Consider the following 20,034-nt stretch of genomic DNA (forward strand, 5'->3'; position numbering starts at 1 on the left):
CTCTCTTTCGTCTGGAATCTTCATTTTCTATCCAGTGGGAGAGTTATCCCATTCCCTTTCGTTGAACAACTATTTGTAATATCGGCAAGTCATTCTAGGATATACGTGCAACGAGTAATTACTGCCTTGTTTCACCTCGTCTTCTGGGTAGTTTCAGCGGTCAGTACAAACGATCAAAGAAAGATATTAGATAATTGAGCGCGCGAGGAACGTAGATGCTACTCAATTTTTTCCGAACCTTGAAAATACACGTTTAAAATCTGGTACTCGATGGGAAATGAAAGTACATAACAAGAGAAAAGGATTAAAGATAGTTTAAAAGTTTGCATGCCAAGAAGTGAATGAATCGCTAATAATTTTCATTGTCAACTTGCGTTAGACGACTGATTCGAGTCTTTCCGATTCTTTTCTTCAAAATGCGTAATTTCGATTGCATTCGATCTCGACTTTTATGGAGCTTTCGTGGCTTTGAAATCTTTGCAAAACGAGCAGTTTTATGCACAGACTTATAATTATTACACAATATCGCGGAATTATTAGCGATAATCGTTAGTTAGAAATAAATATAATAAGTCGGAATTTTTTTTTTTTTATAGGAAAAGTATAGAAAAAAATTAGACAAATAATCGGAAATTAAGGCAAAGCTCGATTCTTCAATTTTTAATTATTTCTCTTTTTACTATAAAACGTTGAATTATAAATACACTTCGAACAAGACAGAGGAACACTGATTTCCATTTCCAACGTTCTATATCTGTTTTTTCGTTTTTGGCAGGATGATCACAATTGCAGGTAATTTCATTTGACACTGACGATAATAATCCTTAACGGAGGATATCGAGTTTACATTTTGATTTTCCTCATTTCAGTTTCATTTTTTCGTTATCAGAATGGCTATTTTTCCAACCTTTGTCTCTCGTATCCTCTTCCTTTTCTTCTGTTACGTTCGGTTGAGCATTCACTCGACATGATCAGGTCGATCAGAAAAGCATCGGATCAGCGCTTCCGCAAATTTATCGTTAATGTAGAATTCAGCCTTGTGGAAACTACTCGACGAGCCTTCGATTGCTTATTGCTTCGAAATTTGCTCGAGCCTTTTAAGAGGATGCTTTCTTCGAACGATAACTGCAATTTCTCGTTTGCTCGCTAGTTATTTTATTTTATCTCACGGATGCAGTAACTCTACGTTTATTCAGGTATCACATACAAACAGAATGAATCAAACGAATGCTAATAACTTCTACCGCTAATTGCACTTGTAATTGCTTGTATTAGGTTGTCCTGAAAGTGTCTTTCTTTTACAGGCACGTCTTTTACAACGATGCATCCTTATACAAACATGAAACCTAATCTATCAAACGTCGTGATATTTATCTTGATGGAACGAAATGGATCATACGTAATTCGATAAAATAATATACAACGAAAAATGTTGTGCATTCATTATTTCCTTATAAAATGAAAGAAACTTTTCGGACGACCTAACAGTATATGGTCACTTCTAGATGTTGTGATGTCACTCTAGACGTGACCTGTATTTGTAATGCACTGTGTTATAGCAAACATATTAATATTTCGACGTGACCATTTTTTAAAAGATGGGAAATATTGAAATATTCCATACCACAGAAGAAATATTGATACCTTAGATTTATTGTCTACTTTTAGTTCCGAAGGTTTATTATTTAGTTTAGTTTTGAAGGTTTTAGAAGGTTTAGGTCTTTTAGCCCAACAAGTTCGTCTTTGCATCTGTATCGTGTTAAAATATTTCGTCGATCCATCGAAAGACGACGTTAAAATCAGAAACTTAACATGGTTTCTACTGTGGTGCCGTATGATTTTCTGTGACAATAGCGGGGAAGATTCGAATCACAGATTAATCGATTCCAATTATCGTGGAATAAATTTTTCTATTGTACCATGTTTCATTGCCTTTTCATTTCGTTTTCACGCGTACAACGCGGCTATAGTTTTCAATAGAAATTTTTAACGAACAAAATATTTAACATATAGCTTCTACGATCGTAATATATTTCAGTTACATATTTTCTGCTATGTCTATTTTGTATTTATTTCATTCTGAATACTTTTTATCATTTATTATGAATAAGGCTCGTAAACGTATAAAGTAAACTTGTACATAAATTTCAGAAAACTGATGCAGTTCATAAAATTATTTACGACTTGAATTCTCTTTTCTCCATAAGCTGCTCAAATATACAGGGTGGTTGGTAACTGGTGGTACAAGCGGAAACGGGGTGATTCTACGCGAAAAAAGAAGTCGAAAATATAGAATAAAAATTTTTCGTTTGAGGCTTTGTTTTCGAGAAAATCGACTTTGAATTTTCGCTCGGTACGCGTGCGGTACGTTATGCTCACTATATATCGTTGTCTCAATGGAAAAATTAAAAAAAAAGAAAAAATTAAAAAAAAATTTTTATTCTATATTTTCGACTTCTTTTTTCGCGTAGATTCACCCCCTTTCCACTTGTACCACCAGTTATCAACCATCCTGTATGTGCCAGGCTGCACACAGCAAGGCACTTGATCCTTCTTTTCATTCGAATCTCAAGAAAGTGGCAAACAAACTACCACTCAACGATTATGTACCTACACATAACTCCTGTCACACGTTGTATAGAAGACGTAATAGCATCGGGCTCGTCTTTCTTTTCCTGTCCTCGTGACTTGGCATTATGCCACGAATACATTACATCATTACATTATTAGTAGATACATGCGTTTGCATGCTTCTTCCTCGTTTACGGATTCCCTGATCCTTTTCTTCCTGACGTTTTTCCTCCTCCGAGTCTTCCTGAACTTTACATTTTAAACTTTCACGATGATTATTACACGATATATTTTTGGATTTTAAGTTGGAAAAATTTACCAAATGTCTAGCCGGACAAATTGTAAAGTACAAATTAAATAATAATAAAAAAGAATATTTTTGGATCCTCGGGATTCTCATTTTAATAGCACGTTGCGCTCTCTTCCGACGTTTCGTGAACATTGTCCGCTTCTTCAGAGCAGATCTAAAACAGAAACTGTTTGGATATCGATAAAGTTGAACGAATACTATTCTTAAAAATTTTTTCCCGCTAAATTTCATCCCAAATTATTATTCAATATCGAATAAGAAGTAGAAAAGTCACGGGAGAGTTAGGGTTTCGTTATTAAAATAAAATTCGCACGAGGTGAAGTTTCACCCACGATAGATCTTCAGGATTAATATAATATCGAAGCTGAAATTGTTTCGCCTCTACTACACGAAGATACGAACAATGTTCACGAAACGTTGGAACAAAGGACAATGCGCTATTAAAAACACAATCGAAACTCGAGGACCCACACATACATACGTCAATTCTTTACGAATTATGCTTCCCACTATCGACCATATTTGCATAATTTATGATGATTACATAATTTGTCTCGTGATTATCTTTCTAACGACCAACATTGAGAATCTCGTATTTACCTCCACTACTTTCTTTTAATAATTGCAACCTTGTATATAATAATATAACCATGTTTCTCTTGTCCTTTCTAGTCTTTTTTTTTTCTTTCTTTTATTTTTATTTCAAGCGCAGAGCGAAAGAGCGAGTTACTATAATAATGTCGAGTCATGAGTATTTAGTCACTTGACACTGGGTGTTGGGGTCTTCGACTGGATTCTATTGGTTCTTTTTATCGGGGCTCGTGTGTTTGCTTTTCTTTAGCTTCCGCTTGGTAATTGTTTGATACGAACATGTGGGCCCTTTGTTTGGTTTAATGATGTAATGATGTTATTTATTTTTGTTTTATTAGAAAGAAACGATATACAATAGCAGTGGAAAATTAAACGTAAAGTGAAAAATAAAAAGAAAGGACAACTTGAACGCACATTGATTTTTGTTAAATCAATGTGTTTAAATATTCCGATAAACGACGATATTATTTTCACCTTTTTAGATTCGAGTCTAATATAGATATAATGCAAATTGCTATTTTTGTTTAAAGATCGAGCCAAATAAAATCTTTATTCAGGAAAGTTTCTACGATACTGTAAGCGAATATGTAGAAAGTATAGATGGAACGTTATCTAAAATTTATTGAGAGATTCGAGTTGAAATTTGTTTTAAATTAGATTATCAATATAGATTTTATTTACTAAAATAGAAATTTGAGTGCAGGAAAAGCATAGGATGAAAGCTTAAAAAATTCAAGGTGAAATTTTCATGAACGCGGATCCTCTTTCTTTTGTTCTTAAATTATTAATGCAAGGTTTCTTGTTAAAGATAATTAACTTTCCGATGAATCGATCTATATAATCGTACGATATATAGTCATGGCGGAAACAGTCGGTGGAATGTAAAGTTTTTCACTGGGACATACATATTTTGCAATCTCTTTTATAAAATAATTATCGGAGTTTCACGTTTCTTTGATTCGCTATTTATAAGAATAACAGAATTGAGAAACTGCCGTTTGAAAACATTCGATGCTTTTTCCTTCACACTCTATATCTTAAATGAATTTTGCTTTGATGAATATTTTCTTCATTTTACATGAATATTGCAACCTGATTGAAATTCCGATAGACCGAGTTTGCAGTTTTATCGATCCTTATCTTCTCTCTTAATATCCTCTTCATGTTATATCTTCCAATGTCAGATGAGAAAACAACGAACATGATCTTACAATAACACAGTGGCGAATGAAATACAAATTCCGATCAATTCTAAAAATATCTAATAAACAAACAACAATATCTGTCCAGTAAATAAGCAAATTAATATAGTCAGTGAAATCATTTTTGTAGATTTAATAAAACTATAGTCAGGAAGAAAGTTTCCAGATAAGATATTAAAACTAAGGATTAAAATATGAATGTGAAATAATTTTAATGCTGCTGTTCCTCTTGAATTTGCCTGACTCGAAACTAACATCACGTTTCCATAGATTTCGCTAAATATTTAGTTCTAGTATTCGATACATTAAAACTCTACTATTGAGTTGACAACTAAATTATTTTTTTTTATTTATTTATTTATTAACATTTACAATCAATTCTCGCATTAAGAAGACAACTAAATGAATGCGGATTTTGTCAATACCACCTACTGACAAAATCCGTAATCACTTAGTTGCCAACCCAATAGATTCTCGTATATTCCATGCTTTTCATAAATGAAGTGTCGTAAGTATCGAAAAATGTGAAAAGAAGATAATCGAGCGAATACGAACGCGAAAACGAAGCACAGAAAGGACCGTAGTTAAGGAAAAATGTTCTGTTATAATTTAATTACGTGCCTCTTTTGTAATCGGAAATTCGTAATTTAACTACTTGAGATATCAGTAATTAGCATTCTACGTGTTGCTAATTTGCATTCTACATATCGGTAATTTGCATCATACGTATCTTATAATTAGTAACGTAAAACATTAAATTGCATGGAATGGTTAATTTTTCTATTAATACGTTTAGTTCACATTACAATTAAAAATTCATCGAAATCCAGCAACGTCGCATCATAAACTTGGATATCCAACAGTTATGCCATGAATTCAGAGTATCGTTCACGGTCGACGTATTTAAGCGATTAACGATTAGGCTGAAAAGCAGCAATGTATTTCGCGGTTTCACGCATCCTGACCACTGTAATGCCCGCGCGTGTTATTTTTCGCTTCTTGTAAGCCTACTTTGTACAGACTACTTCGTCTATTCTGTACAATGTTAAATCTCTGTGTATTTTTTTTTTAAATAACCGTACGATCGTGAATCGTGTGTCGAGCAACAGCCATTGAAATATTTCTAAACGGATCTTCCATTTACACATATACAGTCAGTCACGAAAGTCTACGTACACACGTTGTATATTTTGCATACAGACTTGCCAAATATAATTAACATTATAATATTTCTAATTATTGTGCTTCTTAATTATTATTTGATATCTAAAGAAATATTTTCATTTACGATATACAAATTCTGTCTCTGACAATTCTCATGATTTATCCTTTCGTCTTATAAAAACTACGTCTGTCTCCAGTTCCATTTCTCACTTTTCGTATTTCGTATTTATTATACGCTCTTTCATAACGCGATTACAAAACCAAAAAAGAAGACAACGACGAAGAAAGATATTTTCAATAATAATATCTGTAATAATTATACATTCTGAGAATTTTATCTCGGACAATTTTCATGATTAATTCCTGCACAATCTAAAACTATCTGCATGCTCAATTTTATTTTATCGTATTTCACGTTATTACGTTAGCATTTGGGAAAAACACACAGAGTATAAAATCAAATCTAGTTTACCGCCAGAAACACTCGACGTACTTCGCCTAAGTGTCCTTCCTTTGGTGTCCAATTGATCAGGAGCCAATTGGCCGGTTAAAATTCAATCAACTGGCCTAGGAGACATTGACACTCGATGGAATTCATTGGCTGAGTTTTCGCCATTGTTCCAGTTCCTTCGTTCGACGGACAATGCGGGTCTGTGTCGAGCCAGATCGAGCGTTTTACCGTTTCTCAGGTGTGCGTGTGTTACATATGTAACGGGTGGACCGGCAACAAGGTCAACTGCTAACGGACAACGACACGAATCACTTGGTTTTCACTGTTTTTCCATCGACCACCATCGTGACTCCGTTTCTTGCTCATTTTGTCGCCCGCATCCTGCAAAGCCACCGCATTCTGGTCCGATTCTCATCATTGGCGATACTAGACGCCGATGGAACTGGTCGCCTTGATACCGTTCGATTATTTTTACGTTACTTATTTGTCCATCTCTCTCGTCTACTGTGATAATGCGCTTGTTACAATATTTGTTATTAAGACTATTCGCATAATTGTTCTTTTTCAACAGTAATTTAAGTTTTTATGGTACAAATAAAACATTTGAAGTTTTTCCTTCGAGTAAATAGAATATGAGAAGTTTTCGGCTCTGGATAGAAAAATTTGTAAAAAGAGAGATATATTGTATGTGTATTTTAAAATAACGTTGCTAAGTTTGGTTTGTAAAACGGGAAACGGAAATACAAAAATAGAGGTGAGATAATAAATAGCAAAATAATATGTTTTTAATAATTCTGAGAGAAAAAAAATCGCGAAAGATGATTCAGTTTTAAAATTTTCTGTTCGTTTGACTATCTGTATATCTTGTAAGTATAACAGAAGATTAGTGTAATATATTAGGTCGACCGAAAAGTTTCTTTCGTTTTATAAGGAAATAATGGATGCATAACATCTTTCGTTTTATATTATTTTATCGTATGAACCATTTTGTTCTATCAAAATAAAGACTACAACGTTCGACAAATTCGGTTTCATGTTTGTATAAAGATGTAAAAAGATGAAAAGAAAGACACTTTTCGGACAACCTAATAGTAATATGACAGTACTGTACGATGAAAGAGATTCCATTAGAACAGAATTGTAGAGAAATTGAAGGATTTTTAACGTTAATTCCTTTTTGTAATCTATGAAAAAACTTTTTAAATAAACAAGAGTAAATATACGTATATATATAATATTTGCAAAGTGAACCGAATTTTTATTATATAATAATAATCGCATTTAATAAAATCCATGCTTATCACAATAGAGAATAGTTCTATCTTCATGTTCGTATATATCGAATTTATTTTTTTCGAAAAAGAAATTTCACCAGTGATATTGCTATCATTATTCTACCGAGTGAGAAGAATAAAAACAAGAATCTGAAATAACATTCTCAATTCCTGGAATTCGATTACGTTAGAAATATCCTGGTTATCCTTAAACGATTTTCAAAAGTTGTAGATAGCCGTGATCCGGAGAATTTGATTAAATATCGCGAGTCACGATTAGATGCGGATAATTGAATTCGCGCATGGGAATGCCGAGGATCAGATATTCTGTGGAATCCAAGATCGAAAGATTCCATCGATCGAAGTCAAGGCGGAACCGCATGATTTGTAAACCCATAAACGATTCTATTGTATTTCAAAGCTGTTCTGATATCGTACAATGAATTATCTCAACGATTACGTGTATTCCTGAATGGCAGCGAAAAGCTCTTAGGTAGTTTTAAGACTGAAAGATGAACATTCAATGTTTTCAAATGGAAACTTAGAAAAAGTTTATATAAATAATGAGAATTTATATTTTTTTATATTTTATATTTTAATTTGAAACTTAGAAATAATTATCGTGAAAAATTAGTGGTTCAGTATTTGTTAGTGATGTTAGTTTAGGATGGCACAAATGATAGCGCTAATGCAACATTTTATGAATGAGATGAAATGAGTAAATAAAAATGACGATAAAATAGTAGGTCGCAAAATTTTTGTCGCCAGAGCTATCGTCAAATTTATTCAATATTAAGTTAATAATGATAGTCATTTAATTAGATCTCTGATAGTTTATTGCAAATCATAATTTCAATCTGCTAAAAAAGAATATTATTTCAGGCATTCTATAAATTATTCAATTGTTATTTTACATTTTTATAATTTCACTATAAAAAAAATTACCACTAATTAAACAAGTACGAAATAATTACGAATCAATTAAATTCATTTAATATAATCTCCAATTAAAATTATTATATACATTTATATATTAAATAATATCAACTATTCTCTTAAAAAGGAAAAATCTTGACAAATATTAGGTAAAATCATCGATCTCGTCAATCTTCGAAACTCATCGAAGAAAGTATGTTCCAATTTTCTAGTATGTGCAATACTAGCAGTCAACGTTCTCACCTGAATGTAACAAGAGCTCGAGACTATCATAATCGTATTTATATGGACGTTTCTTACCTGGACGAATCATCTGCTCTACTTGTTTCGCTCGACCGCGAACGATCGTTGCGTTTTTACGATTGAGAAATGTTCGAAGAACCGTGACAGGTGGTTCGTAATTCCCACGCGTTTTGCGTTAATGCGATTAAACATTCTTCGAATGTTCTCGTTAACTTGAACTCTCGATCCGAGATATTCCTGACGTCGTGCACACGATTATCGTGAGCTCAGATAGACAATAAATTCGAAGATAAAAATGAAGAAAAGGGAGAACGTCCGGTCACGGTTTAATCACGATGGAGGATCTTCCGGTATCAGTTCTTTTTCAACCGACTCTTGCTACGTATATAGGGTGTGGATAAAGTTATGGTAGAATTTATAAGGTGGTTTGTCACATGAGCCTCGCAGAAGGCAAACTGATCGACCGTACTCCTTGTCCGTTTAATAAATTTCTTCCATAAGTAAGAATAATCATTCACAAATGTTGCATATAATAAATGTTGATGCTGTTTATTATATTTTCTTCAGAATTCGGTGTTTACATGATCTTCCGATAGACTGAGGTTGTTGATCTGGTTTAATGAACTAGATATGAGACGTATTGCTACAAGTTGTAAGGTAAATTAAAAAAAAAAATATTCGTTACGTTTGTTTTTAATTCTAAAATTCCTTCTAATTTTTCTACGTAGACGTGGGGTAAAGTTTTATATTACTTATTAAATGGAATATCACGTAGACGATTTCTCCATTGAGAAAGCTTCCATAGCGGTGATCTCTATCGGTCTAACAGATCTGGTGGATGAGTTGTTCAGAGTTTTCTCTGGATATGCTGGTTATACAAATTGTTAGCCAGTTGCTTGCCATGGACTTCTATTCTGCTTTTATAATTTGTGATCGTTTTAGTTATTTCTCCGTAAACTGTAGCAACGTCGAGCTTCGTTTTTGTAACATTATCGTGTACTTCTCAATTTCTGAAGTTGATCAGTGTAGCTCTGTGAACGGCTCGCACGTCAAGAATATTATCGAACTTGTTGGAAATTTTTAATCGGTTCAAGTTTTATAGAAATTAAGTTTAATACGAGCTGTATATACGACGCGGATAGTACGATAATTAGAGTGAAGTGAAATAAAGTAAAACGTGTTTCGCGAAGAATAAAAATCAAGAAAATGATCGATATTTGTTTAGATTATTGTATTGAAAACTACTTGACATTAGAAGTTTAACTAATATTAGCATTCATAAAATATATCTGATTTTTCATGATACTAATTAGGAAGATATATTATAGTATTTATTTATCTTATTAACAAAATTGATTCATACAGAAGTAGTAAAACATATTATAAACATTATATGAAATTTTGTTATCCCCATGTATCTATCAGATTATAAATTTTATTTAAGGGCACGCGAATTAAAGGGCACATTTTCAATCCTACTTTTCTGAGGATTAAAGTTTCAAGGAAATAATAATTCCACGTTTCTTCTTCCACATTAGCTGTGCACAAAAATATTCCTTACGCAACTTTCACTATCTGATTCTTTAAAACCCTAAACTTCAAAGAAATAAGAAATCTGTTCTGTGTCTTTCGATTTTGCACTGCATCTGCATAGAAATATTCTTTGAACAAACTCCACCATCTGATCTTCTCAAAATTAGACTTCAAAGAAGCAAATTTTATTCCATGAGTCGTTTACTTATTTCTTGATGGACATATATCTTTTTATTTCTTTTACTCGGTTCTTTCTTTACGGCGAAAATAATTTTTATCTTAACAAGCTTAACAATTAGACTACGAATATTTATGCAATTTTTTATTTTCATAAACACAACCAAGCGAATGAAATCTAAACGGTTTATTTTATTCCCTAAATATTGAAAAAATATTTTCGCACATTATATGCGCTTTGTGCGTTTCTATACCTTCGAATTTTTACAAATACAAAATCGCCTGATCGTTCTATTCTTTCAAAAAAATGGCAAAACTTACGTTTGCGATGCGACATTATAATTTATGTTTTACAAGTAAATTTAAGAAATTTCGAACCAGCCGATCATCCTGTTTTTCGAAAATTCTAAAATTCTAAGAATTATGTTTGCAATAGAAGACTACAACCTGTAGCTTGCTAATAATTGATTAATATTATTCATTGCTAAATTATCGTTGCAGAAGCAACGCGCGATCCTTGTGATATCAAACTTTCCAAGAAATAACATTTATTCCACGTCTTCCGCGTACTTCTACGTAAAAATATTCCTTGCTCGACTTCTACCACAATTTCTCCCCTTCCCCTTTCAGCTTATAGAACGATCTTGATACGAAACGCATACGGAAACCGTTCCCAAGAAAATCCAGCCCGTTCCTATTAGATGGAGCGCTGCTAACGCGGAATAAACTTGCCGAGAAGAGCTTCAGCCATCTGTCTGCTCGGTTGATCGGTCAACGTACTCTTCGACAATACTTGCTGCTTATTCGATAGACGCTGCGTACACAGTGCACACGTACCAGATAGAATCTGATCCTAACGACGCCGCCGATTCCCGTCTGTTCTGTTCTAAGAATTGTTTCACAGACACGTGAATAACGTTTCCAGCCGTCGAATCAGCCGCTGCTTCGGATAAAACGTTACTCGAGGAACGTTGCGCCGATTCTTTCGTTCAGGAGGAAATCGTTCGATGCTTCTCTACTTGGAGATCGATGGCGCGAAGGTGGACTTGCGGTTAGGTTTCAAGTTAAATCTTGGAATAGGTTGGGTTTGGAAGAGCAAGCGAGAGATTAAGTGGCAGATGTGTTTATATCCGTTTTATTACAGTTGTGGTATCTATTCTGGTTTTATTAGAATCCTGCCACTTATTTTAATTTTCTTATGGAGAATTGCGCAATCAGGATGTTTTTATTATTGTTTGCCTTTGTAGCTTCAATTTGCGGTTATCGTATCTTGTAAGCAACTTTTAGGACAGCGGAGGATCGTATCGCTGTTCGGTATCGATAGTGGCGCGACTCGAAAACTTTCAAATTTGCTTGTATTAAATACGAGGTCTACACAACTTGAAAAGTGTGTAGATTTTACAAAAGCTTCTTAGATGTGATACGTATTTCAATTGTATCAAAATTGTGGTTTTATTCCGGTTTTATTAAACTTGTGATATTTATTTAAATTCGATTCAGATTCGAGGAGGGTTGGGGTAGTTTAATTTACTGATATTCAAAATTAACGATGAATTGTTGCATTCTGGTGTATGTATGCTTTCCTAACTGCCATTAGTGAATCACGATCATTATCGATAACGGAATAATCCACGTGATAATCTATTTCCTATTGTTCTTGCAATGTAGATTCTTACACACGTCATAACGCACGTTACACCTTATAACCCCGTGTCGTGTACTTCTTTATTTGATTAATCGATTCTGCAACAGCTGTCGTGATAAACATCGGAGTATTTCAAATTATATACAATGTGCACGTGCATGATATATCTCACCTTGCTGTAGGCTGATAGTTTGCTTCGGAAACCACTTCATTTTAACTGCTTTTCCACTTAAATTCTTGATTTCCTATTACTATTTCGTATTCTACATACTCATTGTATCTATTACTTTTTCATATTGTAGTCTTCTCAGTTTTTGTATGTTTTATATTCCAAATTTTATAATTTATAGTACAATTCACTCATTTTGGAATCTAATTATTTAACAAATTTTTTGTATCTTCATTTTACCTTGTAGTTTCATATATTGATACATGAAAGTATTTTAAGCGTAGAAAAAGATTTTGTGTTCCTAGATTCTCGTTCTGTGTGTCTTTGTGAGCCAGATTCAATGTCTCGACATTTTTCATTATATCAACAGAATCGTTAAAGATAGTTAACTCTTTCTTAAATTCTTAAGTTCTATGCAACACGCAGTGATTACAGACGTCTGACCATGTCAGTGTATGTCCATTTCTACTTATTTAGTCGACGCAGCACTGGCCGTACATGTACAGGCCATACTACTGCAAGCCTGGAGAATTACTTTCCAATATTTTCAGTGACAAATTTTTGTAAATTCTGAGAAAATTGTTCTCCTTATTAATTGTTAATAATAGAAACGCATTTTTTAAAATGGTTCCACGAAGGAAACACGATATATTAAAATTTGGAAACAATATTATGCACATGCGTTTACCAATGCCATTTTTATTATTATTATTAGTACAGCAGAGAACAAATACATTTGTCATCTAACTAATTAATTACTTGTAAAAGTTGGGATTACATGACACTAGCCTAGACGCGTTACAACATAATACAGCATACTCAATAACGTATTTGAAATAAAGCAATAGAGTATTGAATTTAAAGCAGAGAATATTTTTCTACATTTGATATTTTCATTCATTGCAGAACCATTCTTTTCCTACTTAACATCGACAATTGTAACAACATTCCTCAATGACAAGAAAATAATGAATCCATTGAAATAAATTAGTCCGCGTGCAGCAGATAAAAACTTCTGTGTGAGCAGATAATTAGAAGCATAATTGTCAGCGGGGAAGAAACACGCGGTGCATTAAGCTGCAGTTAGTATGCTTCTCGACAACAGTGCCCTCGTTTTAGTATCACTTGCTTCATTATGCAGCAGTTCGTTAATTAAAATCCAACTCGACGTTGAAAATCTTTTTCGAGCACTTCTTCAATTTCCTTCCGTTTCTAAAGCGAGACTGCTATCCTCCTTTGCATCGTTTCTTTTTCTCTTCGCGTCCTTAGCCGTGAAAATGATTCTTTGCACGGTTGACGAGATACATACATGCATCGAGGTCTGTGCATCGGTATTGCACGGTAATTGATTACGTTGCGTTTCTAAATCCGGGTTAACGATAGCTTTATCGTCGAATAATGTTAAAACCGGAGGAAAATTGGCACAACTTCTGTTTAGAAACGGTGTCTTGATTTTACAAGATTTATAAACATGATTAACAGTTTCTTTTATTCTTGTATAAGTAATTTTTTAAGCAATAGAGTTTCTAATTTACAATTCCTATCGTTGGCTGAATAGAATAGTTTGCATTAGATTTAAGTTGGATTACTTAAGTTTGCTTCGTTTTAATTGCAACTATTTCTTGTTTTACGCGACAAAATTTGCCAGTAAGATTTATGGATATTCTACAATTAAAATGGAGTATTCTAAAAGTAAATAACTTCAAATTAGAAAATTTCACGTATAACTTTCAGTATATATATACAGTGTCTCGTAGCATCGGGGAACCACGTCTGCAGCAGATCCTGCGCATGAGACCAATAAAATAGTTCATACGAAACCCTATTTGATCTTGCTTTCGAGTTATAGTAAGTTTGTTTCTTTAACTTTAAAACTGTATCTCTATACGTTCACAAGATGTGTTCAAAATGACCTGCTCCTATACGAACACAAGACTGGAGACGTCTTGTCGTTGACCGAAAGCGTTTACAGAGCTAAAATGCAAGGTTCGACGTGAAATATTGAATTTTGTTTATTATAGGTGCGTGAAATTAGTTCAATTACTACCATCTTTCGGTAGAATTATTCCAACATAAAACTCGTAAGAACTCGGGAACAAGCTTAAACAGGGAACATATTTGTACGAGCTTTTTTATTGTTCTCACGTCATGTACTGTATTTTTGTCTTTTCTTTTTATTAATATACACGCATTCTATGCAATTTGTCTTTTGGTACACTCAGGATATTCTGCATATTAAATTTTTTTATGGGAGCTCGCCGTTGATAACTCAACTAATTAACGTTGACTTTATTAAAGCGCAAATTATCGTAAGGGTCAGGAGGTCAACACATTCAGATGACAGGAAAAAGTAAGTAAATTTTAATAAGTGACACAAATCTCTATCTAAATTCGATTTCTTTAATTATTTTCGTACAGAAACATGTACAGTCCCGTTTATAATGTCGTAGTCTGACACCTACGAGTTGATCAAACTTGGAAAAATCCAAACCCTAACTTTCTCCAATTCAAAGCTTTCGTTCATTATCACCAACACAAATATTGTTCATATGTATCACTTTCATCTTAAACTAACAACTAGAAACATTTTATAACTTTTTCACGTCAAATCCTCTTCGTATAGTCCATCTCGATCTCTGACCTTAAATGTTATACTTGCAGAAAGAGAAATCGGTATTTATAGTATATGTAGCGTTTTGGAATTGAGTTTGAAAAATTATACGTGTGGAAGAATTTTCGAGATAATTTACTGGACGTTGACGAGTTCTGAGGAACTTTTACTCCTCGCGTTTTTTCTCATTTTCTTACTTGCAGATGATCTTCGAAATAATTTACATACATAGTTACATTGTTTGTTCGCGATTAGTTGTAGAACAAGTAGAAAGTAAAGAGTCGTTTATAAGACAGGCAAGAGACCGGATGTATTCCTTGTACAATGGAATGAATTATCAATGTCCTTTAAAAGTTTTAAGTCCTCGTGAAAGTTTGCATGTACTTGTGTTACGTGTACAAATCAGCAGCATGATTTAGTAATAGCGTTAATGGAGGACACTGTTTCTGCTTTTAAAAGTTGATAATCTCGAAAAGAGAATATAGAAATATTGTTTATAAAAAATGTATAAGAAGATTAACTTCTCTACGTGCGTATGCATATGTATAATGTAGATTAATATTAGTAATATTTTAGAACATTATGTTATAAAAGGGATTTTAAAATCTGAAGAAAAATATTTACGAACTCAATGAAAGTTAATATAAAATATTGCAAAATATGCAGGTAAAAAGAATAGAAAAGAAAAGAATCTGTACCTTTATTGCGAAGATACGATGTCTGTTTGGGTAATGGACGATTCCACTTGGACTAGAATCAGTTTGCACTCCTTCTGAAACAAGAGATAGAAGTTACGTTAGTGTGATAAGATAATTGAATAAATATTTCTATATTACTGTATGCAATAAAAGAGAGAAAAATTATATAGTATAAATAATATTTTACGAAGTACTACGTAAGCAAAGTACGTATTATAATCGTTGTACTCTTAGGATGAGATTTTTAATCATCAATATTCTCCTCCTCGTTTAATATTTAATTTCTTCTTAATAAAATACAATGATTGCCAGCGAAATAATTAATAGCATATGATCATCGTGAGAAGCAATATTAAATATTTTTCGACGATAATTAAAATTTTCGTTATTTTTTACCCAAAGAAACGATAAAACTTCTAAAAATGCTTCATGAAGGAAATTTCTTTTGCAGCATTATAATTGAGAACTATTCGTGAGTCTTCGTTCTAGAATCAATTAATATTTTCATCATTTCTATGGATAATAAAATTTCATATGTTTGAAAAATATATCATGTCGATTTATAGCTCAGTGGATGGCTAGAAATTTTTGAAAACCATTCGTTATTATCATATCGTAAAGCGTAGAGAATCAATATTACCCTTTCTAACACAAATCCCGATTTCTATGCAGATAATTCATAATTCTTCCTATGGTTACCGTTTCCCTTCGCAAGAATAGAAGTTACGACTACTTTTATGACTCGTTCAGAAATCTCGCGGTTAGTTGACGATCGAGTCATACTTTATAGCTCAGGTTAAACGAGAACAAAGTGTGAGCCTCGTAAGAGATTATTTTTAACTTAAGCACGTAATCACGATGTTTTAAAAAAAATTCGCTATGATTTCATAATTTGCATATTCAATCAGACTATTGGTATAGGATCATTGGTACATAACATTTACGGTTTTCCGTTATTCGTGTCCATAATATGTCTATATTAGAACGTCGAAATTTCTTGGAACCTACGTTGCGACTTGAATTACGAATTTATTTATTAATATTATTATGGTAAAATTATTATAATTTTGTAATATAGTATTAATGACATTAAGATATATTTAAATGGAAATAATCACCGAATAGCATGTGGAGGAAAATTTTATTAAATCAAATTTGTAGGATATACTTGAAGATTTCTATCAAGAAAAATAAGAAATAAAAAATTTGTTAAGATAAGAAATTTTGAAATAATTTACACATATATGTAGCAAATTTATTAAGTAGAATTTAGCTATATTTTAAGATTTTTATTAAGGAAAGAAGAAATAACAATTTTTGGAAGAAAATATTCCATATATAATACAGGATTATAAATATTCGAATTAAGTAGAATTTACCAGAATTGATCAATCATCGTAAACGTAGAAAAGCAATGCAAATTTTTTCACAATTACTAATAATAGTAAATTTACAGTGCTGCTTTTTTGGGGGTCTAAAAGTTACAAAATGAATAAAGTAGATATACGAAATAGTTGTTTACCTATTCGTATTACATCTCAGATATTGGTATAATCCTAATGTTAAGTTTTCCCTGAAGAATAAGATGAAATGAAAATTCGTAAAGAAACGACACTTATAAACAATGATAAAGGAAAGCAAAACGATACATTCTATCGCATAGAAGAGATATATGTAAATTGTGAATAAATCAAATTTTAAAGTAACTATTATTAAAGATTCATGTAAGGAAGTTATATAAGGCATCTATCAAATTTTAAATCAATCGACATTCACCAGGAAGCATCTCGATCTGGTTGATATTTGTAACGACTCCTTTCTCCGCCTCATAAGATTGCAGATGATCCAATGGCTCATTGGATTCCATGTTATTAAAAATCGTGAACCTCGTTTGATACTTTCATTGCCGGGAAAGGTGTTCCGAAAGTAGTATGTTCGAACTCATCTAGTCACGTGCGGAAGCTGTTTCAAATATCACATGTCAAAAGAGTGAAAAATATAGATATCAAAAGTACCTTCCACGATCATCTTTATATAACCGCAAATATCAGACTGTCGATAGAGTTATATTTCTTACAGAGAATTTTTCATCTAATAAAGATGCGAATTCTTGAATCTTTACAGCAAGGAAGAAGAAAACATATAATATGTTTTAGGAATGTAATATGTATTAGCTTGTGTAAATTTCATTCGCACAAGTGTTAAAACAAGCGTCAAAAATCCTTTATATAATATCTACAATAGCTACAACAACTAAATATTTGTTCATATCATTAATTTTCAATGAACCGTGTTATTACCAGGTTCTACGAATTTAATTCTTTTTCGGATGGATTGAGTAAATTTTTATTCTGACAGTTCCAAAATTTCTTTTTTGAGTTCCAAAATTTTTGTTTCTATAACATTCGTTACGATGTAGCATTAAGGGACGAGCGAACTTATTACACGATCCAATAAATGAAATACTGCTCTTATTTTTATGATGTAATAAAATGAATTATCTTAATAAGATTGTTAATGCTAAAAGACTTTTTGGCGCGAATCGATTAAAAATTAAGAAATCGTATAACGAGATGCAAATTTCTCCATATGTGGAAAAGACAAATGATTTACTATATTGGCTCGGAAGTTAGTCTTAACTCCTTTCATCATATATATATATTCATAAATTCTTATCTCATTGGAATTTACATTGCTGTTACCGCATATAGACATTTGCAACATCCGCTTTCTCCAACATGAAACAGTAAACAATAATCTTGTCAACTTCATTACGTCGTTCGTATAATAAGTAAAACTGTGTATTTACACAAGAAAAACGTGTAAAATATATCACTTCATAATATTAGGTATGACACACATGAATTTTCGTTTTTCTTCGTAACATCGTGCATTTAATTTAAGTAATTTCTACGTTATTCAATGGACTTTCTCACCGACTATTTACATTTATTCAAGATTTATAAAAATGATCGTTCTTTAAATTAAAATATTCTTAGAATACAATAGAATAGAAAAGTAGAAACTGAGGATAGAATCTTTTCCTATGTTCTTCATTTCCAATTCCTGTTCAAATAATTTACACGTTAAAATGTACATGTACATAGGCGGAATAGAATGAATTTTAATAAATTCATCTCGACAAGATTGAAATCTAAATTGCTTGAAACCTGACATATCTTCCATAGAACGATCCATTTCTCGTAGCTTCGATTTCTCAGGCTCGTTTAATAGTAATTCGAAATAAAACACGTCGAAAGCAAGTCCAATTAATATTGCATCGAATCGTCATTGTCGTGTCGAACAGGCTCGCAGAGACACGCTCTATGTTGCTCTGTTACGCTAGTATGCCTTATTATGTCTTTATCACGACTCGATCCTCCATGTTGCATTACTTCAGCCTGATTGCTTACTATCTGTAATCCGATTGCTTCGAGAGAACTTGCCCGTAAATCGAAACTCTTCGCATCGCTGCAACTGCTTCGTGGTAATCACATACGACGAACACGAGTCATAGATAAGCGTACGTAAGGTCTGAAGTAGATCAATGGAACACGAGCATGGTATTAACATAGTAGAAGCAGATTAAATCGATTGATCAAGACTAGAATCTCTAGATTGTTCAGAGTTTAGTAATACACGAGCCGATGGAGCGGAGCAGTTGGACGAAATTAATATTTCCTTTCTAACCTTTTTTCTATTTTTATTAATCCTCCAATTTCCAAGAGCATTTATAAGCGTCATATTCTACTTGCTCTACAACGTACATTAATGATTACAAATATCTGTAAAGTTCGGTAGATGCGCGGCAATAGTCGATGCATTTCAGAGTTTGGTAACTCGCGAGCTGATAGATTGCTACATTTGGACGAGATTGATATTTTCTTTTCAACTTCCTTATTAACTCTCTAATATCTATGGCTATTTATAAATGTCATCTTTTTCTTATTCCGTGATATGCACCGCCGCTTCTAAATGCCGGCAAACTTTCGTAGATTTGTGGCAATAGAAACGTATGAATTTCGCAGTTTCGATATAGAATGCATGAATTTCACAGCTTGGTAACTTGTGAGCTAACAGATTGCTACATTTGCAAGAGATTAATATTTGCTTTTTAACTTGTTTATTAACTCTCTAATTTCCACAAGCATTTATAAACGTCATCTTTCACTTATTCTGTAACATGTTCTACCGCTTATACAATGTATCTGGACATTTTGATAGATTCGTGATAATAGTATGTGGTAATCGTATGAGAACTAATTGCGAATTAGTGGCCGAAAGTAACGCATAGTTCGGAAAATTAAACAATTCGACGAACTATTTAAACAATAAAATAGTACCTACCACAAGCTTCGTCCATTATGAATATCAATTTCCTTACTGTATATTAAATTCCATATATATTCTATTATATCGTACATCAGTTACGATTGTTACGATAACGAAGAACAAAATA

General features: G+C 32.7%; 2 protein-coding genes across 4 annotated transcripts in view; one reads left to right on the top strand and one right to left on the bottom strand.

The window, feature by feature from the left end:
- Gbs-76A (Glycogen binding subunit 76A) overlaps positions 1-20,034 on the top strand; it is a 153,717-nt gene that overhangs the window by 103,540 nt on the left and 30,143 nt on the right. The window lies entirely within an intron of this gene.
- Positions 1-20,034, bottom strand: part of pip (heparan sulfate 2-O-sulfotransferase pipe) — a 117,076-nt gene that overhangs the window by 5,866 nt on the left and 91,176 nt on the right. For 2 of the 3 annotated variants that reach the window (XM_033338732.2, XM_033338729.2), the window contains one exon: positions 15,576-15,649. In XM_033338732.2, coding sequence (XP_033194623.1) covers positions 15,576-15,649 — 74 coding nt within the window. The remainder of the gene's footprint in view (positions 1-15,575; positions 15,650-20,034) is intronic. The other variant, XM_033338730.2, reaches the window with a different exon arrangement.

This window comes from Bombus vancouverensis, chromosome 1 (genome assembly GCF_051014615.1).
Source record: "Bombus vancouverensis nearcticus chromosome 1, iyBomVanc1_principal, whole genome shotgun sequence".
NCBI classification, from domain to species: domain Eukaryota; kingdom Metazoa; phylum Arthropoda; class Insecta; order Hymenoptera; family Apidae; genus Bombus; species Bombus vancouverensis.